General features: G+C 37.7%; 1 protein-coding gene across 3 annotated transcripts in view; it reads right to left on the minus strand.

The window, feature by feature from the left end:
* Positions 1-26,611, minus strand: part of LOC105325950 (probable E3 ubiquitin-protein ligase HECTD4) — a 35,412-nt gene that overhangs the window by 3,519 nt on the left and 5,282 nt on the right. For 2 of the 3 annotated variants that reach the window (XM_034480798.2, XM_034480797.2), the window contains exons 10-63: positions 26,315-26,541; positions 26,135-26,202; positions 25,674-25,828; positions 25,339-25,444; positions 24,905-25,025; positions 24,502-24,615; positions 24,327-24,383; positions 23,990-24,211; positions 23,690-23,799; positions 22,960-23,161; positions 22,371-22,490; positions 21,970-22,074; positions 21,571-21,734; positions 20,936-21,103; positions 20,510-20,696; positions 20,200-20,307; positions 19,951-20,036; positions 19,502-19,680; positions 18,934-19,057; positions 18,522-18,657; positions 18,193-18,359; positions 17,709-17,855; positions 17,305-17,486; positions 16,826-17,057; positions 16,255-16,463; positions 15,860-16,031; positions 15,668-15,746; positions 15,295-15,494; positions 14,897-15,032; positions 14,356-14,526; positions 13,660-13,827; positions 13,074-13,362; positions 12,780-12,883; positions 12,456-12,617; positions 11,988-12,136; positions 11,480-11,720; positions 11,038-11,296; positions 10,256-10,522; positions 9,687-9,952; positions 7,847-8,007; positions 6,985-7,405; positions 6,412-6,542; positions 5,702-6,145; positions 5,116-5,318; positions 4,282-4,828; positions 3,326-4,156; positions 3,016-3,108; positions 2,731-2,830; positions 2,500-2,636; positions 2,145-2,335; positions 1,665-1,931; positions 1,039-1,194; positions 637-800; positions 103-255 (exon numbers count right to left, since the gene is read on the minus strand). In XM_034480798.2, the coding sequence (XP_034336689.1) occupies positions 103-255; positions 637-800; positions 1,039-1,194; positions 1,665-1,931; positions 2,145-2,335; positions 2,500-2,636; positions 2,731-2,830; positions 3,016-3,108; positions 3,326-4,156; positions 4,282-4,828; positions 5,116-5,318; positions 5,702-6,145; positions 6,412-6,542; positions 6,985-7,405; positions 7,847-8,007; positions 9,687-9,952; positions 10,256-10,522; positions 11,038-11,296; positions 11,480-11,720; positions 11,988-12,136; positions 12,456-12,617; positions 12,780-12,883; positions 13,074-13,362; positions 13,660-13,827; positions 14,356-14,526; positions 14,897-15,032; positions 15,295-15,494; positions 15,668-15,746; positions 15,860-16,031; positions 16,255-16,463; positions 16,826-17,057; positions 17,305-17,486; positions 17,709-17,855; positions 18,193-18,359; positions 18,522-18,657; positions 18,934-19,057; positions 19,502-19,680; positions 19,951-20,036; positions 20,200-20,307; positions 20,510-20,696; positions 20,936-21,103; positions 21,571-21,734; positions 21,970-22,074; positions 22,371-22,490; positions 22,960-23,161; positions 23,690-23,799; positions 23,990-24,211; positions 24,327-24,383; positions 24,502-24,615; positions 24,905-25,025; positions 25,339-25,444; positions 25,674-25,828; positions 26,135-26,202; positions 26,315-26,541 (10,358 nt within the window). The remainder of the gene's footprint in view (positions 1-102; positions 256-636; positions 801-1,038; positions 1,195-1,664; positions 1,932-2,144; positions 2,336-2,499; positions 2,637-2,730; positions 2,831-3,015; positions 3,109-3,325; positions 4,157-4,281; positions 4,829-5,115; positions 5,319-5,701; positions 6,146-6,411; positions 6,543-6,984; positions 7,406-7,846; positions 8,008-9,686; positions 9,953-10,255; positions 10,523-11,037; positions 11,297-11,479; positions 11,721-11,987; positions 12,137-12,455; positions 12,618-12,779; positions 12,884-13,073; positions 13,363-13,659; positions 13,828-14,355; positions 14,527-14,896; positions 15,033-15,294; positions 15,495-15,667; positions 15,747-15,859; positions 16,032-16,254; positions 16,464-16,825; positions 17,058-17,304; positions 17,487-17,708; positions 17,856-18,192; positions 18,360-18,521; positions 18,658-18,933; positions 19,058-19,501; positions 19,681-19,950; positions 20,037-20,199; positions 20,308-20,509; positions 20,697-20,935; positions 21,104-21,570; positions 21,735-21,969; positions 22,075-22,370; positions 22,491-22,959; positions 23,162-23,689; positions 23,800-23,989; positions 24,212-24,326; positions 24,384-24,501; positions 24,616-24,904; positions 25,026-25,338; positions 25,445-25,673; positions 25,829-26,134; positions 26,203-26,314; positions 26,542-26,611) is intronic. The other variant, XM_034480800.2, reaches the window with a different exon arrangement.

Here is a 26,611-nt window from a genome sequence, read left to right on the forward strand (position 1 = left end):
AAATTTTGAGATAAACATTAACATATTATCATGTAATACCTTGAATGTTATAGTGATAACTATGGGTAAAAAGAAACATTTCCCATTTCCCTGACACCTTACCATTTCTATCTTCTTGATGTAATTGTAGGTCAGTAGGTCAGCCTCCTTGAGGTCAGTGACCGGGTCAAGCTCCGCCCCCACCAACAGCTTCCACACACAGGCCAGCATGTCCAGTCCTAGCGGGATGTCCGCTCGCATCGTGATGCCTAGCAACTGGGATAAACAACAACTCAATTTTAAGATATAATTCAAATATAATGTACATGTCAGGTGCCACAAACATCTTATTCATAATAATAAGCCAATGTTAGAAAATTTAGGATGACCTTAAGTGTTATGTATGTAGAGCTCCTTAAAATTTCAAAGAGTTAACATAGGCACTACAGACTGAGGCTTAATATTTGTTGAATTCAGAGTTTAAATCACTCATAATTCCTTTCCTCCTTTTTTAAAAATCATATTGTAATAAGAATAACATTGTATGTACAAACTGCACAGGGATGTACAGTACATGTATTCCATTTGAAATTGACGACATATTTTCAATCAATGTACCCGACCAAAGTACTTTGAGAATCAATAAGCATGTCTTACTTGTCCAAAGAACTGAAGAAGCCTTTCCTCGGAGAAAGACATCGGTCCAGGTCGGAAGATGTAGCGGCCCTTCCTGTCCGAGTTGTTACAGGGAATCAGAAGTCGCAACAAGGGACCGCTGATTTCCTTCGCAGCTTGCCACAGGAATTGTCGGAAGGAGCCACCTAGGACAGAGGAAAAGAAGTGAATTATACCTTACAGTGATCCTCAATATATCAAAATGATAAAATGATGTTGCATGTATCCTCAATAATCTGCACATTTTGTTTAACTCAGCTCAAAGTTGCATGAAATACATGTACTAATCAACTTTTGAAATTGAAGATCACAGCCTATCAAAATAGGTAACAAAGCATGCTTAATTGATTTCAGCTACATAAATACATTGGTTGTTTTACGTACTAGTTCCGTGGACTTCCTCTCCAGTGAGTCGGACATTAAAGGCGTAGGTTGGATCACCTCCACTGGCCAGTCTGACACAGAACTGACGCGATGGAATGGACAGCAGCTGTCTGTAGGCCTGACATAGCCACGTAGCCAGGCAGCTCTTCTCCACCTCTGCAACATCAAAACACACAAACACTTAATCAATGCCATAAAATTCACAGCGTTCATCATTTTTTAATAAATTGAAAAGATTGTTCAAAATAGATAAATGGTTCAATTCTGTGTTCTTAAATTACAACAATAAATTTTTTTAAAACTTTAACTAATATTTTAGTCTTTATGAATACATATACATATGTATTACACATATAAACTTTGTTAATATGAGAAATTATTTATTATGCAGTATGTACATATACCTCAGTAATAAACTTGCCACTTATTCTGAATCAGCATAGTAAAACATTTTAGTAGAGAAATACGTTTCTCAAAACTATAACCATACATTAGGTGTATCAAGAGGTTTTTTAATGAAAATTTACTAAGAATTTTACTGAGGACCCCAAAAACTTCTCTTTAGTTAGAATTCTGCTATATCCTCATAAATACCAAAAGATATTGTCTATCTATGTATTTCTTACTGAGAATGGTCTCCAGAGGGTCCAGTGTAATTTCTGGAGCTGCCTGATCCGGTTTTCTTTGTTCCGTTGCATTGAGGACCCGGTTCATCAGGTTTATCTTGGTGTCGTAGAACACCAGCCCCCTGAGCATGGACAGTAGAGCTGCGGTGCTCCGGTTGTAATTTTGAGCCGGACGGAGATCCACCAGGGGCAAGTAGAAGGTCTCCAGAGTATTGTTGAGGGACTGAAGCAGAGCAAACCGTAACCGGATGCTTTCCAGTGGAACACCTACAAGGAGATAAATATCTTCTTGTTGAAAAAAAAAAAACTCATATCACTCCCCTAACTTACATTACAATATAAAAAGTTTATAAACATAAATTCATTCATCTATTTCTGTATTTCAAAATACAAATGGAACTCTTTTTATTCAGTCACCCGAAAACAGTTAAACTTTTCTTTCATCATCCTTGTAAACATTTTAAGTTTCCTTTCACTCACCTTGTAAACAGTTGAGCTTTTCACTGGAGAGGACTGCCTCTGAGATTTGGATTTCGTGGGGATGTAGCAGTGCTGTGGCGATGGCCAGTTTGCGGGACAAGGAGTTGATGTGTAGGACCAGGGCGGCATCCATCTCTGGGGTCCACTGACTGGCCATGTGTGAGGCCTGGCTCATGTCCAGACAGGCACACCTGTGTGGGAGAGACAATCAGAAATCAGATCATGCGTTACAGTCTGCATAGACTTGTAAATGTACTATACACAAAACTAAACATCACAAACATGTATTTTGTCATGACCTCAAGCATGGCCATTCAATCATACTTCATATAATGAATTCATATTATAGTCCAACCTTTCAAAGTGGATGTCGAATCCACATGCCAGTATGGCCCTCCACACAGTGCGGATGTCTTGTTTAGCAGAATCCATCACATACTGGAGGAATCCGTCTAGGGTCAGATATTTCGCCTCCTCTGGCATCCAGGATTGCTATCAAGAACCAGAAAACCCACATTGTACAAAGTGACACAAAACTACTTATACATGCAGACTATTTATGTTGACTGCTTCAACATTCCCCTACCTTGGCTCCTTTGGTGGATACCGGGTCTGATGTGGCACCTTCTTTGGAACTCTTCTCTGAAAAATCTTTCCCTTTTGGCTTTTTGTCTCTCTGGTTTACCCTTTTAAATCATCATCAAAGAATAGAAGTTACAAGTGAATTCTTAAGTTGATTTGATTTCATTAAAATAGATGGTATCAAACTTCAGATATAATAACCTTCAAAATTAAATACTGTATGAAAATCGATTGAGAATAAAATTCATAATATGGACTGACTTTTAGAGTTAACAAAAATAATATATACTTCTCCACAACTCCAAGAACCACTTTCTCTTTGGAGCTTCTGGGAGATTTCTTGGATGGTTTCCCTTTTCCAGGTTTATCTGCACTAGGAGATCTGTAAATGTAACAAAATTTAGATATCCTTATCTTTTTATTACAAGAATGAATAAGTTTAAACTTTCTACTGGAGATATCAAATACATGTGTTTTTTTTCATCAAGTGAATACCACTCTAATCTCCCTACAATTTACAGAAGACTACAAGGAGTTCATAAATGCAAAATCTAAAGATGTATGGAAGGGAATTGATTAAAAATTTGTGTTGTCCTTACAACTCTTTATCAGGTGATTTCAACATCCCATAACGTCGCAGGATATGCATGGTTTGCTCGGCCAGGGATTTCTTTGGAGGCCTAATGTTATTGAAGAACACACACAACAAGTTCTCTTGCACATTTTGCAGAATCTGGTCCTTCCCTAGACAGATAAACCCAGACTCGTGTCGAACTTCACTGCCCCCTTGTTTGTGCTCCATTATGAAACAGCTGTGGAATATTTCTGTAAGAGCCAGGGTTGCAGGGTCCACCATTTCTTTCTGCTGTTCATCACTGAAGAACTTGTACTGGAGGTATTCCTCTATGGCCGTGTTTGCGTGAGGTTCCCCCACCAAGGTCGGAAGGACCGAGGTTACAGACAACATTTCCTCTGGCACATCGCCAGCCTCTTCTTGATCTTGGGTCAAACTGCTCACCAGAACTTTGTTTTTGAACAAGGTCTTTTTTACATTCTCCAGCTTGGCTTTGGATAGGACATTAATGACAGCATAACCTTTGATATGCTTGGTAGGAGTTTCCTCTGGCTTGTTTTCCACTTGTTCTGTAGATGCTCCAGCAGACTCTTGATCTGATGGCTCTGATGGCAACTGCTGGACTTCAGAAGGGACATCCAGCTCTGGTAGAAAGATCTCATCCCTTTCTAAACCTCCATTAGCATTGCATGAGGCTCTGATGGCTTGTTTCACTGTGTCTGGGGACAGGTTTGGAGGGATTCCTGTTATCACCAGCATGCGGCTTGCTACCGACGGAGTTGTCAACAGCTTTGCTGCATCAGATATTGCATCATTCAGAAAACGTCTTCCATGTTTTTCCTTGAATCCCAAGCACCTGGAATGAAAATCCCAAAAGATAGAACTTAGAATTTGGGTGTTTTTTATTTGTTGAACTTTGCCCAGAATCATAGGTCTGCAACGTCAACACAGAAAACTAGTAATTCTTAAAAAAAGGTTTACCTAAGAATTTTGGACACTGTCACAGCTCTGTGTAGCCACAGGATGTCCTCCATTTTCACATTGGTGCCACTGGGATCCCCTTTACCAGGTTCACTGGCTGCTGTCGCCATGGAAGCTCCCGATGATGAGGAGGAGGCAGCAGCAGCAGCTGTAGTAGAGGAGGAGGGAGGAGTAGGCACCACTTCTGTCGAGGACACGGAGCTGACAGACACTGAGGAGTCGCTCTCACTGGTCCTCTGAGTTGTGGTCCTCTTCGGCACAGCTCCTCCTCTTTCTTTATCTCTCTTCGCTTTCAGCTTCTTCCTCTTTGCTGAAGAAGTGGGACTGCTGAGTGTCTGAAGAGAGGAGGATGAGGCGGTCTCCAGCGTGGTGTTTGAAGATGATGGAGCTGTGAGGCTGGGAGGAGGCTTGAAGTAGTCCTCATACCTCAGTTCTGCTACGGCTAGGTTGACCTCCATTAGAGCATGGAAATAAGTTGAAAATCGACCTTTGTTTGACACTCCTATTCCAATGCCTGATCCACTGACTAAGGTTCCTGAGGGCCAATCTATAGAGGTAATATAAATTCATACAATTAATTACATTTTTATTACATTTTATTATATTCTTAAAACATAATTACAATAACATTTTTCGGTTTTTTAATAACATAAACTCTTCAGCTATATAAAGATGTATAGAACAAATATACATTCTCAAACTCTTAACCACAAATTAAAGCCAAATCTAATCTTAATAAATTGAATATTTCTTTGCATCAAAAAGAAGGTAAGGGACACCTTCACCTTGTGACATATTTCTCAATGTGTCTCATACCACTGTTAAGTGTGTTACCTTTGGTTTCCTCCTCGTACAGTCGGCGGAGTTCGGCCTGTAGCTGTACCAGCAGACCGGTGGAGGGGTTGAGGTGGGGGTTTAGGGTGGGTAGCTTGCTACTGTTACAGCCCTCACTGTAGTGTAGGATTCTCAGGGACTGAGCCAACAGGTGGAATAGGTACTCTTTGATGATGGCCGGGGTATTGGTCATCCATAAATGTCTATAAAAAATGTCATATGGTAATCAAATTTTAGGGTGAAACTACTTATTTGTGTGGTCATGTTACAAGTACCGGTAGCTAGAATTTGACATAAAAATTACTGTACACATATAATTATATTTGGTGTGTATAATAAATATTTGGCAGAAAATAGTTTTCCAACAAGTTTGCATGGATTTGAATTAGTGTATTCCTAAATGTTACTATTTTTAGGCATATGTGCATGGCATTTTGTGATGGCCTTGAATTTACAGGAAGTGAAAGTCCCATTCTGCCAAAAACGCTAAATAGAATACAAAGCGAAATGTAATTTTTTTTACAGTATTTTTTGTAGAGTACCTTTATCATTGTTTATGAGGAATAATTATAAAGTTAATGATTACCTGCAGAGTAGCTCAATCATGTGGCGGAACACGGGTGGAGAGATCACTATGTTATCCACGCTCCACAGACTATCATGGATATCCTTGCTCTGGAATGCTAGCTGACTGTCCGACATCTTACAGCTCTCCCTCGACCCACAGCTTCGGGTTCCACAGCCATACTTCTCGGTGATAAGAGTCTCTATGTAGGCCACTGCCAGCAGAAACTGTGGGGGTAGGGCGTGGATGGTTAGGATGATACCTGGGGGAGGGGACACACCCAGTCGGATGTGGACCCTGTCGGTGGGGATGATGGCGGGGGTGTACTGTTCGTTCTGGTTACTAGTGGAGGTAGTGTCCCGGGGGTAACAGACCACCTCCAATTTGACTGCACTTCCTGTTTTCTTTATTCTATGTCCCGTGTAGGAAAACACTCTGGCCCATGGAGACTTGTACAAAGATGTACTGTTCATAAAACAAGAAATACACCGAAATAATACCACATTCTCTCTGAGCTGCTTTACACGTCAGTGGGTCATAAATTTCAGCTATCCCTTTGTGTTGTATTGTAACATAAATACCAACAGCACATCTTTCATAGAATTAATTTGAATTATTTTAAAAGTGATCTCATGTTTAAATTTGGTCTCAAGTCTATTCACATTTTATGGGTATGTTCTTGAATCAAGAACTACATGTACATCGTATGAAATAATTTAACAAAAACTAACTCTTTTTTGGCGGCTTTGGGGTCGGTTTTACAGGACACCACCAGACAGCCTGCCCCGGGGAAGTGAAGGTCAGTGTTAACCTTGACCTCGGTGACAGGAAATTCCTCATAAGGAAACATTTCTGGAGCAGTCTGAAAAAAAAATTATACAAACATAAACACTTTTTTTTCCTATCTTTAATTTCAAATTTTGAGTTTATTTTATTTCATCATGATAAATTAAAAATGTAGGGGAAAATTGAGTCTTTTCAAATCAAATTTTCAATTGAAAATACCGTATATCTGGTAATTTTCGCGATGATCTCTTTTTTCACGATATCTTTTAAATCGCAAATTAATTGAATATGCAGAAATTATATCCTGTATCATTTCCTATAACAAACTTTTTAAATTGCAAAAAATCACTGACGAAAATTAAAAATGTTACAGATTTTCCCCATTTTTAGCAAATTTTGTGACACTTGAAAAAAACCCCGGATATACGGTAATTAGTATCAAATGATAGATGTCATCAAACGCTTTTAGATTAGTACGAGGGTTTTAGACCTTCTATGCTTATAGGGCTGGATAATACCTGAAAGCATAAACAGATTTGAGTCGTCAACTCAATCAAGTAATCCTCTCCTTGATTGGCAGCCCTCGCTATTGCCACAGCTAACTCTCTCTTCAATTTGTCTTCGTCTCTATACAAGAGCTTAGTCAAAGAACACATTTGATTGGCTAAGCACTTGTCCAATGAGGAGGCAGTGGTGAGTGATGTTGCCATGACAGTTCCATGGGACTGTGGGGGGCACAGGAGTTCATTGGACAAGAGCTGTAGGTTCTCAATGTCCAGCAGCTGTAGTAGAGCAGCACTGGCGGCCATTCCAGAGCCAAGACTGCTGGCAGAACAGGACACAATCTCCATCGCCGGGGAGTTACAGTGGTCAATCAGCTTCAGTAAGGCTGTTCTGCAGTACATCTTGGCCAACACAGACTCACAGCATAACAATTCTCTATAGAAATAAAACAAAATACTTCTAAATAACCATAAATACAAGTTGTAAAACATGAAATGTTTTGATTAAACCTGTACCTGCATTCTTCATGTCTAAAAATTGGTCAACAAATCTCCAATTAACAAAAAAATAAGCCATTTTGACATACATGTACACCAGTTGATAGACATACAGTACATGCATAATGTTCAATTTCTGAATACAAAACCTAATTCAACATGCTTTTTTCATTAACCAGAAGTATTTTTTTGATCAATTTTTAATCCAAGTTGAATTAAGAAATAAGCAGCATGTTAAAAAGTTAACCAGATATGAACTTGGTTGGTCATGTGATCAAATCCTGTGAAGCCCAAGGGGCTTCTCAGAAGATATGATCACGTAAAAGACAAGTTCACAATAAGATTTTGCTAATGACAACTTCCTTTTCAATCTTCTGACCTGTGAATGAAGATATTGGAGGTGTCCAGGATCTGTCCTCCTGTGATGCTTGATTTCCTCAGACCCTGTGGGGGCCTCTCTAGCATCTCTATGGGATACCAAAACCGCACTAGCACCCCCTCACTCCTCAAATATACCTCAACTTGTACAATCTCGTTGGACTGAAATAGAGTCAACATTTGTTAGATCTATAAAATTATAGTTTAGAAAAAGAAAAAAATTAATTTGGCCGAAACTTTTGTAAAATCTATGCTTGTGCAATTTAAAAATTGCTTAAAATTTATTTCTGCATAAAATCATGCACAAAACCTAAAGCAGTATATATACAGCCTACTCCGGATATATTGAAATTCAGGGGACCATGCAAATTATTTCAATATATCCGTATTTCAATATAAGCGAAATTGACTGACGTGAAGCCGCCATTTTTTAAAGCTCAACCCCGATGTAAGCATAGAAAACCAAACCCGAACAAATTATTAGATCATCATTTATCTATTACAATAAACGGATTACATAGAACATTAGTCCTTGAAAGTTTGATTAAAATTATATCCGAAAGTTTTGTAAGTTTCGTTTTGTTGCTATCTTAAACCTCATCATAATCTCGGATCGCATTCTTTTACGTTTTAGAAAAACGTTAGAGAAAAATCACCACACTCAAACGCTTCAAATATTGCTGAACGCCGCTTGTATATCATCGTAAGTGTACACGCGATAATCTCAAAATCCTTAGCTATTTCGAATTAAGGCTTTGTTCTTTCATCAATAGCCATAACTAGTTTGTATTTAGCGTCCGGAGATAAGGTATTTCTATTCCGTGGGGTTTCCATATTACGTCTAGCCTCAATACATCCGTATTCGTAAAAACAAAAAATTAAACAGTGAATAAATTTTACTTTTTAATAAAAGTATAAAAACACACATGAAGAGAACTTATCAATTCACACCTTTGTATATCAACCGGTCAGTCTGGCATAATTACTGTCACCAACCGTGACGACAGCCGCCAGGGAGAACTTCAATATAACCGTTATAAAAACAACTAATTATCACCTTTGGGGACCGATCAGTGGCTTCAATATAAGTGATATTTCAAAATAACCGATTTCATTATATCCGGGAAATCAATGCAAAGAATATGAGAGGCAAAAACGGGGGATTTATTTCTATTTCAAAATAAGCGGAACTTCAAAATAAGCGAGTTCAATATAAGTGGAGTAAGCTGTATATATATATATGGGATATCTCATGATTTGCGATGGTATACGACTTTTATCCAACGAGTTGTGTGTTTTCTATCCCGAGCCTTGGTGAGGAGATGGAAAACACACAACGAGTTGGATAAAAATCATATACCATCGCAAATCATGAGAGATTTTTTTTATCACAAGTTTTACCACAAGTTTAACTCAATCTTTTGTTAAACCTCAATCTTTCTGTAAATATTATAATTGTGAGCTGCACAACACATTCACTACAAGATGTCAACAACTTTACGCATGAAAAAAGTACCTTGAAGATTAAGAAACAAACATTTCATTTTCTGGTATATTTTTATTAATTTTTAGAAAAAATTGAAACAGCATTAAATGCTGCACATTTATAACTCTACCCTTTTCATCTTAATTATTTTTTCATTCTACGTCAATAATCTGCCTAAAACTAGGTAATGTTTAATTATGACGTCATGTGGCATAAGAACACACAGTGGAATATCAAAAATTTATCCCATGAGTGATATCAACCGTATATTGAGATAAACATGTGATAAATAATGTATATTGCATACTAGTATTTCTTCTAATATATGTATTCAGAAATTAGTAGATTTTCTTACATTGTCTACATCGAGAACATTTCCAGTTAGACCAAATGTTTTGAGCATACTGCGGACAGCAAATTTGGGTAGCACAGTGGCGCCGGCGGTGGAGGTCTCGGCGGTGTTCCTGATCACCACAGTGGTGCCTTTCCTCACTTTCTCTATGGTGAACTTTGCCAGGTCCTCCTTGATGTTTTCTATGGTCGGCAGATGGAGGTCTCTTGGAATGCCTCCATTCTCTTCGTATAAGAACTCCACTGTCTGTCTGGCTATATCTGTCATGCCTAGAAAGCAACACTTAAAATTACAAACTACATTCCGTGTCTGTAAAGAAAGGACAGGTTTTCATAGGCTTAAAATATTCATTACAGTTACAGATACCAGAATCTGCATTCCTAAAACCTCTAAATCCTATGCTACACAAAATTAATGAAAAAATGTCAATTATTAAAATATGTAATTTTACAATTCTAGTGTACAGTACATAAAAACATCAAAACAAGCATTATGTGTTTTTTCTAGATCACAATCTTCCCATTTTATGAGCATAATTATGATAACTGACCCCTAAAACAAGCTATACCCACCTAGCTGTAGGGCTCCTCTGATCTGCTCCAGTCCGTCTTTCCTTTGCGCCTCATTTCTGAACCTCCTTCTGATGACAGGGAACACCTTCTGTTCCCAGGCCTTCACCAGGAGGGCGTAGTGGTCCTCGGATCCATTGTCCTCCTCCTGCACCTCCTCGTCTGACTCGTCATCCTGTAGGACCGGTCCTCGAGGGTCTGGACCAGTAGTCACAAAGTTGTCATAGCAACTAAAGAGCTTGAAGTTCAGGCAGTCATCTGGGCTGTAAGCTATTCAAGATAGAAACAACTTGCATACTATTTTTGTATATGAGAATGTAGTTAGGAAAAGTATAAGCAAGTTCACAAAATGATGCCCCCAGATGAAAATAATCTTTAGTAATCAAATGCTCTGGCTTTGAACATCCCCCTAACACGATGACATTAAGTCAACACATATTTTTAAGTCCATTGCAATCTTTGTGTCAAGTATTCCTGGAATATTCTTATCATTTTTCATTATAAAATACTGCCAGTGAGAGAATAATAATGTATTATATTTTTTGTGCATTTGAACTTGCCCTAAAAATTTTGGTTTAAGGTCATGACATACTGTAACCCAAGGTAATTAGCAAACTCTACGCAGAGAATGAATTTCCATTGTTTTTACATTAGAAAGTAAAAGACTGGAGATAAATTTCCATTTTTTCTGCTATAACTTATTTTTTACTGGTAGGGAATATTACAGTTTACAGTAATGTGGGTTTCTCACCGCACCTTTTTGTGTTTTCTACACCATCACTTACCACTCTGAGGTTTGGGAATGGTAGCGGTTTTACAAGGGGGTCCTTTAGGGGCCTGGATCTCCTCAGGGGAGCTGCTGTCGGGGCTGGGCTGAGGGCTGCCCTCATTCTCACTGTCTGAATGAGGGTGGAATGGCAGGTGCCCAAAGCTTTCCCTTATCTCCCGGGTCAGGTCATTGGCTGCATCAGCTGCCTCCTTGTGCTGCTGTCCCTCGGCGAAGGCAAAGGGCCTCGTTCCAAAGTTCGCTCTGATCCTTGTATTCTGTCAATAATTTATGTGATATTAAGTAATGTCTGAACTAAATCTTAAAAATTTCAATATTAATCACCAGAATGTACTATATTTTCAATGTCAAATGCCATTGAATTGAACAGTTCATTAACTTGGAATAGTGGAACTATAGAATGTCAATAAATGACAACAACTGGGGTTTGTTCTACACACCTTCTTCTGTATGTGAACCACTGGAAACATCCCGCCTGACACATCATCCATGTAGGCATTGAGGCGACGCCCATTGTATGTGAAGTAGACCCTGCCCCTGGGGGTCTGTCCCTGGACTGGGGATTCCCCAGTCCTCTCCCACCCTATTCCAGCCACATCCCCAGCATTGAGGGCTACGTCTAGTCGTACACTCCTCCACTGCAGCAGACTGGCTCCATTGTAGTGAACAGCCTTGCCATTGCTTTAATTGAGTACAAGAAAAATTAACCACTAGTAACATAAGTTCATTGTCTTGTATTTCATTTCTTTTCTGTTTAAGCAAGCATAGTCAGATTTTTCTCACTAGATATTTTTGTTTAACTCCATCACATGTCATCGAGACATTGTCAAATGAAATCTGAAATTCATTTCTATTTTTGAATTAACCAGGTCCAATATCAACTGATGAATAATTTGGCCTTTCAAGTTATAATACTTTGCACTTTACAAACAAGTACAATGTACTTACTTTAAGAACAGGCAGGTTCCTACAGGGTTGGTCCAGGCCCCGTCCTTTTTGTCTGCTGAGGGGGCAAATCCGAAGGAGATGACGGCCCCACTCTCTTCCTGGCTGTCCCCAAAGGAACAGATCTCCAGCTCCCAGTAGAAAGCAGGTGCCTTAATGATTTATAAAACAATGATTAAGTGGGATGCAACTATTATAATAAGCAGTTAGGCCTTCTACAGCAGACATCAAAATACTATGTACAGGCCAATTCTCATTACGTATTTGTTCTCCCCACCACTCAATCTTGGCATGTGAAATTGTTATACTTCATTGAAATGGCAAGAACTGGTACTTGGCAAGAACTGGTCTAAGGCCAATAGTGAATTGGATGCAAAAATCATAACATATAAACATTCCGTAAAAAAACATTAAATGTTGCAAAATGTATTTGTTCAAAAACCTACAGATTTATTTCTCAAAGAATTTTACCTGTTGAGGGATTGGTTGGTTGGCATAAATCATGGTTCCTCGAGGGAGTCCACTTCCTGTGCTGGGATCTCCAAGGAAAGTAACTCCTGTCATCGCCTGGGAAAACACTGAGGCCCGCACAGGGGGAAAGGATCTATTGGCATCCAACATCATTTCCTGGTTCTTATAAAAGTAAAAACCTCCTTATATACATTGTCCATATACATGTATAACTAAAATCAATTCTATAACCCAGTGCCTTATACAGAAAGATCACTGTTTTGTAATTCACAAAATCTCTATGCTGAATTTGAAAGAAAGCTTGTAGATTAGACTGTGACTTACAGCTCGGCTGTCTAGTTTGCTAGGTGGGGGAGGGGGTTTAGCACAGTCTCTGTAGAGTAATCTCAGTCTGTCACAATGGGTCTCAACCACTGCTTGTCTGTCTCCTACAAAGAACAATTCAAAAAACAATTACAACTTTATCACCACAATTTTTTTAAGAATAAGGCTTATTGAGAACTCAATGTCTCTGACTTTGTACCTGAATTACAATCAATAGCTCAGGACTTCAGCATACCAAATAGTAGATCCACAGACTATTACTATTTAAAAGCTCAATGTCTCCGACTTTCGTACCTGAATTACAATCTTTGGCCAGTGACTTCAGTATATCAATGGTACATCCACAATGCTGAATGAACTCCTTGGTGAACTCGATGTCCTGTAGATACTGAGCAAGCACCATGCAGGCTCGAGTCTGGAGCTCGGCCACCACTCGGGACATCTGGTTACTAAGACTGTTGCCATCCCCGTTGAGGGGCAGGTTCTGTTGGAGGGGACAGGTCCCGTCGTCCTGGGGGAGAAGGATGGCTTTGATGGCCATGACCAGAGAATCTGTGACTGGTACGTTGGTGGATTTATAGATCTGTGATTAGAATAAATACATCTATATTTATGTTTCTTACTTCTATAAGGCTCAACGTAATTTTTCATCAATTTTGCAGTCATGTTGTTAAATACTGAACTTTAAGCAAACCATGCTTTTGTTATGTCACAGAAATAAATAGGCATATTCATGATTCAAAAATTTCATATTCATAGCATCATTATTATACACTGAAAATCATTTTTATATTGAAGTTAAGAAATTTCTAATGCCAATGAAATAAATATTAAGTTTATATTTCCATGGGAGAAATCAAAAGTGAAAGCATCACTTCACCTCGTTCCTGACTGGCATGACCCTGGTGATGGGGACCTGAATGGTGTCACTGTAGCGGGGGTGCCGATCCTCACCACCCTCAGGGTCGAGCTGTATAGTGACCATCCCGGTCTGTTCTGACACACTAAGCACTGTCCCCTGGCTGTCATCTATTCCAGGCCCCAGCATCTGTGTAACAGGTATACATACATTTTATGAATACCAACAGCAATTAAAGATTTTTAAGTATCCACCTCCATTACAAAAATGCAAAGTAGTTATTAGCATGATAAATGAAATTTGAATGAGTACAAATCAATTAATGAAAACAGAAATCTGCTATTTGAGCCTCTTCTGAATTTTATGTTGAAAGAGCTTCATAAGAAATTTTTTAATGGATATTTCCCACATGAAGTTTACATAAATTTTTAAAGTAAGATAACACAAAACCATGTCATATCCTGTTGAATATATACAATTAAACTTCGATATTTATAACACTGATATCTCAAATAGTAAATATGTGAAAGTGATTTGTACGTCACAAACACTTATTTTTTAAGTATTTTACCCTAGATATCTTGAATACTCAGATATCTCAAAGTTTTTAAACAGTCCCATCTATTTCGAGATAACAAAGTTTGACTGCACATGAAATTCACTTCATGTGAATTTTAAGCTGAATTTCATGTGATTATGAAGAGAAATTCTTGTTACCTTGACCTCACAGCCTGGTTTGATCATCTCTGTGAATCCTCCCAGGGCACAGAGTGCAGCGTTGGCCATCTTGGACATGGACATGAGCTGCCTGTTGTTACAGCGGGGGGAGGACAGGGTGTCCAGGGAGGCCAGCAGGAGGGGCAGACAGGACAGCGAGTTGTGTAACACCTGAATCATACCAAGACGGGTATCATTGTCTCAAGCACTTACCTTCCAAAGAATTCATAAAACTGACAGTGAAGTTTCATTGCTTAATTTCAAAAGGTATCTTTAAAGGAGCAAAGTGTGTGTTTTACTGTCGATTTTACATTTTAATCTGTGTAGAGACTAATTTTCAATGGATTGAAAATTTTTAGGGTTTCATCAAAATTTAATTTTGTAGAGTTCCTACTATGTATGATGAATCAAGATTTTGTTTCATGTTTTGTTGGGAACGTTACTTCATGAAAAATTGGTTCACATGAAATATATAAATGATTCCACAGAATTCAATATGAGCCAGTGATAATTCTTCTGAGAGCAGTCAATTTTTGCTCACCCTCTGCACAGCTTCTGACCATGACTGGGCGGAGTGGGTCTCGGGGGCACTCAGCAGACCATGGAGTAGGGCTATCACCTCAGCAGCCATGTTGTTTGCTACATGTCCACTTATAAATGGTCTGATTGGGTCAGTTCTGAAAATTCAAAGACCAAATTGTCATTTATATCCAATATCTAATGAAATTTTTTTCTTCATAATAACAGGAACAGTTTTAATGGTAACTGTGTTTATATTATTTAAAAGAGTAAAAGATTTAAACTTTGACTTGAGTTAATGATTCTTAATCTTTTCAAAGGTCCTCTCTCTCTCTCTCTGAATGCAAATACCACCATCTCTCTCTCTCTCTCTCTCTCTCTCTCTCTCTCTCTCTCTCTCTCAAAACAAACATATCATACCTGGCTAGTTCTGTATTCTTCTCCCTACACACTACATCCACTGGTTGTTTCCTGACATTCTTCTTGTCCCCGGTGGGTGTGTCTGCCTGCCCACTCTCCACAGGTGGGCCAGTAGACACAACTAAGCCCATCTGTGCCCACTTGGCTGCCTTTTTCAAGGCTGTTATAGCATCTTCTGTTGTAACCTCTGCCTTACCAAGCTTCAGTATAACAGACAAAAAATTTATAAATAAATGCCAAGGTGTTCGACCAAATTATGATATTGCTTATGCTTATTATTCGAATACATGTAACATCAAAAGTGGCACATCATTTTTCTCGATTAAATCATTCAAAAACATGTTTTATATATGTTTATTTTTAATGAACAAACCTTTGTCATTTCTCGGTCCATGCGAACCACTCTTTCCATGTTTGCACCTCCTCCAATTCTGAATGGTCTGTTGTCAGATCTATTGGTGAAAAAATTAGAATCACTAACAGATTTACGTGAAAAACACCTCCACATTCGATATACATGTAATATACAGCTATCAAACAATGAAAATTTTTTATGTTCCCTTACCCCAGCAGGGGTTGAATGACTTCATGAGATAACTGATCCTCTCGCTTGTGGATAAATACGGATAGTTTTCCTGCCTGGATGTCGGATTCTTCTGACTTCTCTTTATCCGCTGACTTTGTTCCCTGTGACAAGTCTACAGAGGGGCGTCGACTTACTAAGGTGGCATAATCACCTGTAATGATCATTAAGAAAAAATCTAATTTCATCAGCAATGTCTTCCTTTCCATTTACATGTTACCTTTGTAAATATCAATGGGATGGCTAACGTGAACCAAATTATGTACATGTTTATATACCTATGTACTTTCAATTCGAAGAAACATTAAAATAACTAAATAATCTTATTTCTCAAAGCTAGGAAATCTCCACGCTAAATTAGGCACACAGTTTCTTGCCTGGAACAAGGAAGTCTCCCAGCTTGGCAAGAAGGAGGCTGACGATTTTGGCAGGTGGGTCGGTGATGGGCTCGGAGGTGTTCCAGTGAGTATTGGTCAGGTGCTGCCCCCACACAGGGAGTTCCACCTGCTCGCAGTCAGCGGTGTTCATCAGGGGCAGGGCTACCCGGCACAGCTGTAGGATGATCAGGACAAGTTTTGGAGAGGGTCTGAAGAAACAAAGAATGGACATGATGACCTAATGAAACTCCATGATACTGTATTTTTCTGCATATCAAGTTTTAATTTTCTTATGAGTATCCCTTCCACCCTCCACCCCATATTCATTGATAGGTACAACCTACTGAATATTTTCTGTTTCAATCTAATGATTTTAATAAACACGTCAAATTTTTTTGCAGGCTTAGGAAAAACCAACAGCTAAGCACTGTTGTAAACATTTTCTGCAAAGATATCTGCAAAATCTTTCATAACTTATTATTTGTATAAAAATTATAGAGCAACAACAGGATGTTTTTGCCTAGCTATTCAAACAGATAAACGGGCTACACCAGAGATCATACGACCGTACCTCTGATCCAGTAATAATGACAGGAGTTTGGACACACATGCTGGCTGACTCAGTATGGCCCTCCCCATTCTACTGCGCGCCAGCGTGTTTAACAGACTCAGGACGTCCTGTAGTGCCTCAGTGCCGGCCGCCTCGTTACCGATACACTCCGTGGCTCGGGCCAGATGATTGGTGAGTAGTACCGACACCTGACGGGCCAGACCCGAGTGTTCCAACTCCTCTATCTGGCTTCCTATAAAAAAAATATTTCATGTATCATGATGGATGTGATTTTTCAATATACCTGTACATGTAACCATGCATGCCAAATCCTCAAAACTGGAGACTTTATATTGATTTTAGATTGTATTATTTCCGTTTCTAACAGGATTGAAAACATGCCCCAAACTTGAGAAATTATAAATTATCTTTAACGTTTCTAAAATGAACTAGAATTGGACAACTGGGTTGCTGGAGGTGATGTTTTTCTCAATACTTACCATCTTCTGTCTCCCACATGACACAGCGATTAGCCAGGACCTGAAACCCTGCCCACGCCATGGTGGAAACCTTTTGATTGACAGACTGGGTGTCTGAAGTGTCCGACCTCAGATTGGCTAGACTACACAACTTGTCCAAAAGGTGGACCAGACCAGACCGAACCAGGCATTTCTCCTCAGCCCTGAAAGAAGAAATAAATGTGTACAAATTTTTCACTAGGAAATCTACAAGTATCATCTAACAGAAATTAGTTTAAATTGATAATATATGTACATGTAAACCTATTTATTAGTATATAATGTGTATTATAACCATGTCTATATTTCAAAGGGATTTTCTAGTCTCAAAAACACACCAATCATTAAAATAACACAGAGAGACTGTTCTGTATTTCAACCATTACCTGGTGTATGGTATAGTACACAGGAGTCCAATACTGTTGGAGCAGGCGATGGGGTACTTATTGGCCAGCTGAACCACAGCAGTCATGGTCTCGGCGAAGGCTTCCCTCACTTGTGGCACCATCCCTCCACAGGTCAGCTCCTCCACACTGAGGATAGATCACATCATAAAGACTCATTGTGGAAACTAACTATCATAATCAAACAACTCATAAAGCATTATACCACTTGACTAACTTTCATGATTAACATAATATTAAAATAAATAGCAACCATAGCCCTCTATATCTATTTCCTTAAGATCAATATGTAGACTATACACTTCATCGTTTAATTGCTGAAGATTTTTTTTCTAGTTTTGTTTAAGAAATGGTGTACTTCAGACCAATCATTACTGCTGTTAAAATCTAGATAACTTATAATAATGGACATAAATACAAGTTTACACACTTTTCTTGAAGTAAAAATTGAGAAAGAGAGAATTACCATGGTCCTGACTGTAGGACAGAGGTGACAGCTGCCACGAGGTGAGTGGCTCCGCCCACTTTAGTGGCCGCCGTCAATAATTCCTTCATGTGAATCAGTGCTTGTTTACGTGTGTTTCCTCTCTTCAGCCGAATTGCTGCTGCTGCCAGGAAGTCATTTGGGGAGATCTGTTAAAACAAAAGTCCATTAAAAGAACAATCTCTCTACTCCTTGGCAGTTCTTGCACAAAGTGGTCAATTACATGGCAATAAACATGATTGTAAATCCTCTTATCTACATGTATTAAGTGACATAAGTTTACAGGTTTTTTTTACAAGTATTTCACATACTGCTTTTTCAGGATTGCTTCCAATAAAGGAAAACAACTGCTCGATGAGAATTATGTGTGGGGGTTTGTCTCTACCCTCCCCCTCCACTAGATCCTGTAGTACACTAGACGGGGTCCTACGATGGGTCTTTCTTTTCCTTTGAAACAAGAAACAAAATAAAATAACCAATTAAATACAATGGATCTTTAACAGAGGCATTTTAAAATAACTCCTTTGAATTAAAGCTTGCAAGTAACACAGAAAATATACAAGGAAATCCCTTGGCTCCAAGTAATTCCTAAAATCCAAAAAGATTTTCATTATGAAAATAAGAGTTACAAATGATGAATTAGCCTTTTCAAGCATCCTGCACAAGCTGCTACTTAAAGAGATTACCGGTACCCATTATCAGAGAACCTATGCCATGTACTACCTTTGTTTGATGGTGATATCCAGGATGGAATCATCCTGGAAACTCTCCACTCCAGTGGGAACGGATATACTCCGGGTGATCTGTGACAGGACGTCAGTGTCCGACCTCACCATTACCCCCATCACTGACCACAAAAACATCACATCATATTTAATAACAGATAATGATATCACATAAAAATTATTATAAAATATTTGAATATCAGATATTGATAGCATGATAGCATAAAAGAAAAATAAGATTATAAAGAAGTGCCAGGGACAATCAATTGATTTTGATACATTATACATCCAATAAGTTTACATTGCAATTTTAAAAGAAGGGAAATGAAATAGACTTTGCTAGAACTGCGGTTTCATCATTATTTGATCAACATCAAATTTTTATGAATTTCCTTGATCAAAAGAATTTTAAAATGTTAACCAAAGAATAACATTGGACCCAAATCCTTATAAATTCTGGCGTCCTAGAAACAGTGAATGATACAAAATCCACAAAAAACTGATGTCAGCGAATATTAATGAAACGACAGCATGCACAGTGTTACCCTAGTATCTGACTAGCATACCACTTTCTTGGTTGTTGGAGACTGATCGGGCCACATGAATTCCCTCCCCTGGGGCTATGGTGACCTGCAGAAGTAGGTCTAGTCTAGCTCTGAGGCCCTTCATAATGTGTTGGGTCCGAGGCATGAGAGATTTCGAAGAGGAGAAAGTCTCATTGCTGACATCATCGTCAAATTTCTCTCTGCACGAAAAGCAAAAACATTATAATTTTTTGGAAGAATATACAGTAACAGTGGTAAACATGTCAAGTAATTTAACATATAACCCATGAATACAATGAAAACTCAAAATTTGTTGAAAACATCGAGGATATTCTTATAGAAAAAATGATTGAGACCTCCAACTCACTTAAACATTTAACGGTACGTGTAAATCATATTCAAGATATCAAAGTTTGTGATGCCAAAGTCCAACCATACAAGTACATATATGAACCGTTATTTCCTTTTACCTTAAATTTTTGACAGCCCTCTCACTATCAGAGTCCATTGTGACCTCCTTCACAAAGCATAACATGGCAAGCTCCTTTCCTTTTGTCTACAAATCATAATCATATACAATCCTATACAATGAGGATATACATTTTCTACTTTTTTTATGCAGTTCAACTTAGAAGAAAATCATCCTAAAAGATAGACAATAAATCTTGAATGGTTTGTGCAATGAAAGACTCAGTTAACATGTATTGTACTGTACATACATGTACCTCTTGTAAATGGAAATCAGAGAAAAAAGGAGGGATGGTGGTATTTCCCTCTTTCTGATCAAGTACTTCATTGTGCCATCTCTGTTCCAGTTCTGCTAGAGTCTATAAAATCCAAGAAAAAATTCTGTACATAATGTGCATAAACACTACATGTACATAAAAGAAAAAACAGAGAATATTTTCATACTTTTAACATCTCAAACTAAAAAACTTATATTGAAATTTTGTATCCTATTCAAGCGTTCAACGGTGCATGTTTGTTCATTTTCTAGAACTCCTCTCCTAAGAAACACATGAGAGTTACCTGAAGCTGCCGTAGCAGCGAGTCTATTTTGGAGTAAACTTCCTGTATGACGGCCCTTAGTAATATGAACTCCTCCGTTTGCTGGTGCTCGGCCTTGGCCAGTTTAAACACGGTCTCCTGTAGAGACAGGTGCTTCAGTACAGTGGACACGATTCTCTCCTCCAGATCATCAGGGTTAATCACATCTCTACAGGGGACAAGACATTTGCTTTAGCTGACTTTTCATTGCCATAAAAATGTAGGTACAGATATAAAGCTCATTATAATGTGCATGTAGATATATAAATTACCGGTAGAATGATACAAGCATGTTCTTACATTCTTTGTTTGATTTTTTTTTTATGAAGAGGAAAAAAAGGTATAAAAGTAACTTAGCAGCGGGTAAATAATAGTGTCACCACATTATTCTCAGTGTCAATTTAGTACCTGATGCTGGGTCTAAGCTGAGGGACCTGTCTCCTGCACAGCTTCCTAAGGTTCTGTAGAATTTCCATCGAGAGTCTAATCCTGGCAAGCGAAGTGTCGTCGTTATCCTCAGGGGAAGAGGGGCTATCAAGTAGGGCACTAGGATCTGTGCCAGATTGCCACACACACCTTTTTTCAGGAAAAAAGGAAAATTATTCATGAACTGATTTGGAAGAAATGAAAGATATTACTCATTACTGTGTCTCTGACATCTCATTATAAACTATATGATTGTACATTTTGTGATAAAATACACAAACATTTATTTCAAAATCAAAATAACATAGCTACAGTTATTTTCTTATAATGAATTCATGCTTACAACAAAGTCAGTTCCATTTCTTTCTATCTTTAAACACATGTTAAACTGATTGGTTACAACAAATTATATTTATAACGAATCAAAATCGTTTGTCCATGACACTTTATTATAAACATGATTTATTGTACAAATGCCTTAAACAACATTTTCAATTCCTATTTTATGTTCTTGCAGAAATTCAGACTCTAGATACTGTTCACCACATAACAGTTACAGTAAGGAAATATCGTGACCCCCCCATCATATTTCCACTTCTAGTTTTAAAATCACAAACCTTTGTAAAAGCTTGGACTTGAGAAGATGCTGACAGTTGACTTCCTGTGGAGATTTCTCAGGGCCTTTGTACAAAAGCTGCAACATGGTACATCCTAGGACGGAAAGACCTAGGGCCAGATCAGCCAGGAAGGGAAGTCCACTAGACACCTCCTCCGTGGATTCCTTAAAGACGAAGATTTCTTGTTATGCAAAACTGAGTTAGAGAAGGAGACAACACTCTACAAGAAACATATCAGGTACAAATGATTGAAATTTACTACTCAACACTCAGATCACTCTGTCATTATTTGGCGAAGGTGCAAATACTGTAGCTATATCTAGAATGGGTTAGTTCCTCTAAACCATAAATCTGATAATGTATGTCAAAAATAAAATTCAATCTAAATGTATACACTACCTGGGCCCTGACAGTGACCAGGAAGCCCCACATGGCTTTGTCAGGTGTGTTGTGTTCACGCCCACTCCTCATCTCAAAGGAGAAGGTCACAGTGTCTCCATCCACCTGTAACAAAGGGACATAGTGTTCACTTATCAGGGAAGTTTTTTTTGTATCAACTTAAATACACAGTATGTGAGATGTACAGCTTTGGCACAAAATAAGATAATTTAGAAAATTAGGGGCCTATGTGATATCAAACTGTAAGATATTTAGGTGAGGTGCTAAGTTTGGCCTGCTTTTGCAAACAATATAAAATTGATGTGGATCTAACTTTGCATTAGTGCATGGCAGATTTCATGATCATAACAATAAATCTCCTTTCGGTACACAGATCTGAAGTGTAAGTACTAAATCTCCACCTTGACTAAGTCCTTTGGCCAGCCTGATCCTAGGACACTCCTACTTCCAAATCCATAGGTATTCCCTCCATACTCCAGAACTCTCTTAGAGTTTGTGGTCGGGCCAGCAAATATCACCAGCTGTAATGAATAAAAGCAAAAGCCATGAAACATGTAGATAACATGACCTTTACAACTGTAACTATTAAAAAATTCTGAACCTTAAGTCATTATCCTGAAACTCATGCTTAAAAAGCGCAGTTGTGCAAATGTGCTGTACAAAACAAAAAGAATACTTCTAAAAATGTGCAATTTCTTATCAATCTCATATTTTTACTGTAAGCATAGCAGTATTTTAAGCTAGAATACTGTTAACCAACTTAACAACTTTTATTTGCAAGAAAATTTTGCCACGTTTGCAAAAAACTCTTCCTCATAAATATTTCTCATCAAAAACTAGTTTATCATAAAATGCTTTATTTTTTTTATTATTATAAAATTTGACTTGAAATCTTAAAATTTGATCATGAGAATCACTACATAATTAGTCAATCATGTTTAGTACTTATAAATAAAAGTTGGTTTACAGTACCTGGATAACAGGTCATACCTTGTCATAGTCATACTGGGAGGAGCTCCTGGGGTCAAACCTAAGATACAGACACCTGGCCCCGGGGATGTGTACAGTCTCCTTAAACCTGTAGTTGTCCCTCACAGGGTGTATGCTCTCCACCGTCTTCCCCGAGGACCAGGGGGCGGGAATCTTAAGTCCGGCTAAAAACCCTTGTTCTTCTGTGTCATCATTGGACATGCTGTGAAGAGAAATTAAAAAATTCAAGATCTTTTATAAATGTGCTTAGATCTCCTCAGATTTTCTCATCATAGTTCTACAACTAATAGTTTTGCTGCAGAATTCTTATGCATGAACATTAACTGTAATTTAGTCTTTTAAACATCCACATGGTACATGTATAATAAATTCTTCAGACATAAAACTTCATCATCTAAAATAATGTCTAAATGTCTAATGAATTTTAAAGCATAGTGGGATCAATTTATAATAGAGAATTCATCTTAATGGAAGAGAATAGCTCTGGCATACAAGAGATCTAATTTCTAAATGTAATTTTTTTTTCATGCCTACATGAACTTCACTGGATTGAAATATCATGATATACATCTATTTTGGTAACAATAATAAATCTTTAGTCCTGAATTAGTAGAATCTAATTTAGATTCTTTATGATGTGTGAAAAGTCATGAGACATGCTGATTTGGCTTATAAAACCTTCTGTCTTGAATTGGATTCCTTGCACTGTGACTAATGAATGCATGCTTACTCATCAATATCCACTGTGGGGGCCATTAGCTCCATCACATGTGTATCAGTGTCAGAATCTAGGTCATCCTGCATCACAGCCTCCACCTGACTCTTCAGGAGCAAGGCTGCCTAATATTATCAAATATAAAACATTTGGTTATGTTAATTAAGAACACTTTTATAACTAAGGCTAAGTTAAAACCACTTTAGTAATCTTCATTCTTGTTTATTTAAAATGAGTCATTTTCTACAGTCCATTACCATGTACATGTACGACAAATGGAAAGACTCAAATTCTCAGAATGATATTTGACAATACCTGACTTGAGAGCACAACCAAATTCACAAGTTTTGGCATCAGTTCATCTGCCAAGGGGAGACAATGAAGATTCACATGGTTCATGGCCGTCAGGAGCACCGGGAGGAGGTGTCCCAGAATGGTAGACTTGGCGATACGCTCCAGTCCCTGAAGATGTCCCTCTCTCTCTTCTTTGAAATTATGGATGACATTGTTACAGGTTGCTAGCAGAACCTCCAATACCTGAAACAAATAAAATATTTTCCAAAATCAATCTAAAATTTGAATTAAAACAACCAAGAAATAAATTTGATTTTACATTGGAATTCAAATCAAAATTTTACACAGGAATACTGACCTCACAAGACCCGGAAAATACTCTTGATGCTAACTGGACAACTGACATTAATATTTCCTAATGAAAAAAAAAATACTCATGTTACATACATAAGGACTTTAAAACCAAATTGCATTGTACATGATATATACAGAACTTATAATAGAGATGAACATTTCATAAGTGAAAGTCTTACCTGGAGATATTTACTCCTTTCAGGTGATGAATTTTCCTCCTGTTTAAACAAGACAGCTTCTCTTAACAGATGAGACTGCAGCGCCATCATGTATCGAAGGCAAGGGGAGGCAATCTATTTAAAAAGAACATTTGTGCATCAAAAAGTGTGTCAGAAAATTAAAAAGTAATAGTATATTAGTGTCTAAAATATGTGGCAGTTTGATTTAGTACATGTGATTATTACTTTGCTAATCAGTTGAAACTATCAGTATAATTATGGATCTTACAGTACATGTATAAATACTGATACTTAATTGACACTTTAGTAAATTCTTAATTAAACGCGTACTCGCGTAAAATAAGGAATTTACAGTATATGTGAAGAGGGAGAGAACTTCTGAGGACCTGTTGTGAGTACTTACGGGCAAGGAGGAGAGCATCTCCTCAAAGTTGTTCTTGTTCAGATTGGCAGCATCACTCAGAAGTTTACTGGATTCCTGGATAGTGATTTGTAAAATGTGGTTCACCAAACTGTCTGGTAATCTGTCAAAAAAACAATTTAAAGGTGCAATTTTCCTACCGGAGAGGTAGTTTTAACGTGATCATATAAACTTTCAATTTACATGAAATTTTCAAATAAAGTAAAATTTTATAGGCTATTAAATTAATCTCAGAGCTTTTTAACCAGCCATTTAGGAATTAAAATACACAGACAATACATGTACAGAACATACTTGGTCTACAATATAATTTATCAGCTAAAGATACTGTTGTCATTAAAAATATTGGCAGATAATAGATAATAAGAAATTATATTCCTGGGCATTTGATGACAAAAGACAATTGTGGTTTATACCTCAGATATCTTGACTCTTCCTTTTCCACGGCCTGTGCTCTGAGTTTATCAGCAAAGTCCACCAGAATAAGGTCCCTCAACATCTGCAAGGCTTCATTGTTTCTCCCTAGTAGCAGACATTTTGTACATTTATATACTGTACATGGAAACGTTATTTCAAGTGCACTTTGAATAGCTTGCAAAAAGGTTATTTAAAACTCAGAGGAAAAAGTTAATGAATCAATTTTGGTCTAAATATCTATAGTGGTAATTCTTAGCTGTGATTTTAAATATTCTGTATAACATCCTTGTACATGGCTAAGCAGGTTCCCTTATATTTGTTCTTTTGATCTTACCATCAAAGAGCAGAGTCTGAAGCAGCTGGCTTTTGTCTGTGTTTGAGGGGTACAGCACGGGTAACCCTACCATGATAACTTGACACGCCTCCTCCAGAATCTGGGTGTCCTTGAACTCTGTATTACAGCTTGTCAGTAACTTCCACAGAAGTTCTCTGCAAGGATAAAAGTAAAACAAATTTAATTCATGACTTTGCATAATATTTCATAATTTTCAAAATTTTAACACTACAATGTCTTATGGACATGAATAAGGGAGTGTTAAAAAATGTTTGATCATCAATAACTGGATTGAGAATTAAAGAAAAGTTAAACAAACTACATGTACGTAAATAAACTATTACAAATAATGTATGAAAGAATGAAAACAGCATTTAATATTCATAATGTTTAACATACTGTTTCAATATCAAAGATACAATCATGTACATGTACATCTTTGGGAATATTTTAAAACATACCTTGTTTCTTTCAGAATTTGAATTTCTGCTGGTCTCTCAAGTTTGAACAGGCTTATTTTCAGTAATAACTTGAAAGATAAAAAATAAACCAAATGAATAAATTAGAATAATATCGAATCCAATCCTCTGAATAAATACTGTATTTAAATACCTCTCTCTCTCTTTTCTCTCTCTCATTACCTGCATCACCACCAGGGTACAGATAATGGTCTGATCATCCTTGATTGACATGGCTTTCTGCAGGATGTCATAGATTCGTCTTAACTGAGCGACGTCCACAGAATGCTGCTGTACGATGCAGTTACCCAGGGGGCTGTGTAGCAGGTCATTGTTTATTTGGTGTAGACACATACTGCCCACATGCTGTAGGATACAGCGTACTGCTATGGAGGTTGGAACCATGTCCTCTATTAACACAAAATAAAACACATAAAATGCCTTATTTTGTTGTTATAAAAAATCAAAAGTGTTTTGAAT

Source organism: Magallana gigas, chromosome 3, assembly GCF_963853765.1.
Source record: "Magallana gigas chromosome 3, xbMagGiga1.1, whole genome shotgun sequence".
NCBI classification, from domain to species: domain Eukaryota; kingdom Metazoa; phylum Mollusca; class Bivalvia; order Ostreida; family Ostreidae; genus Magallana; species Magallana gigas.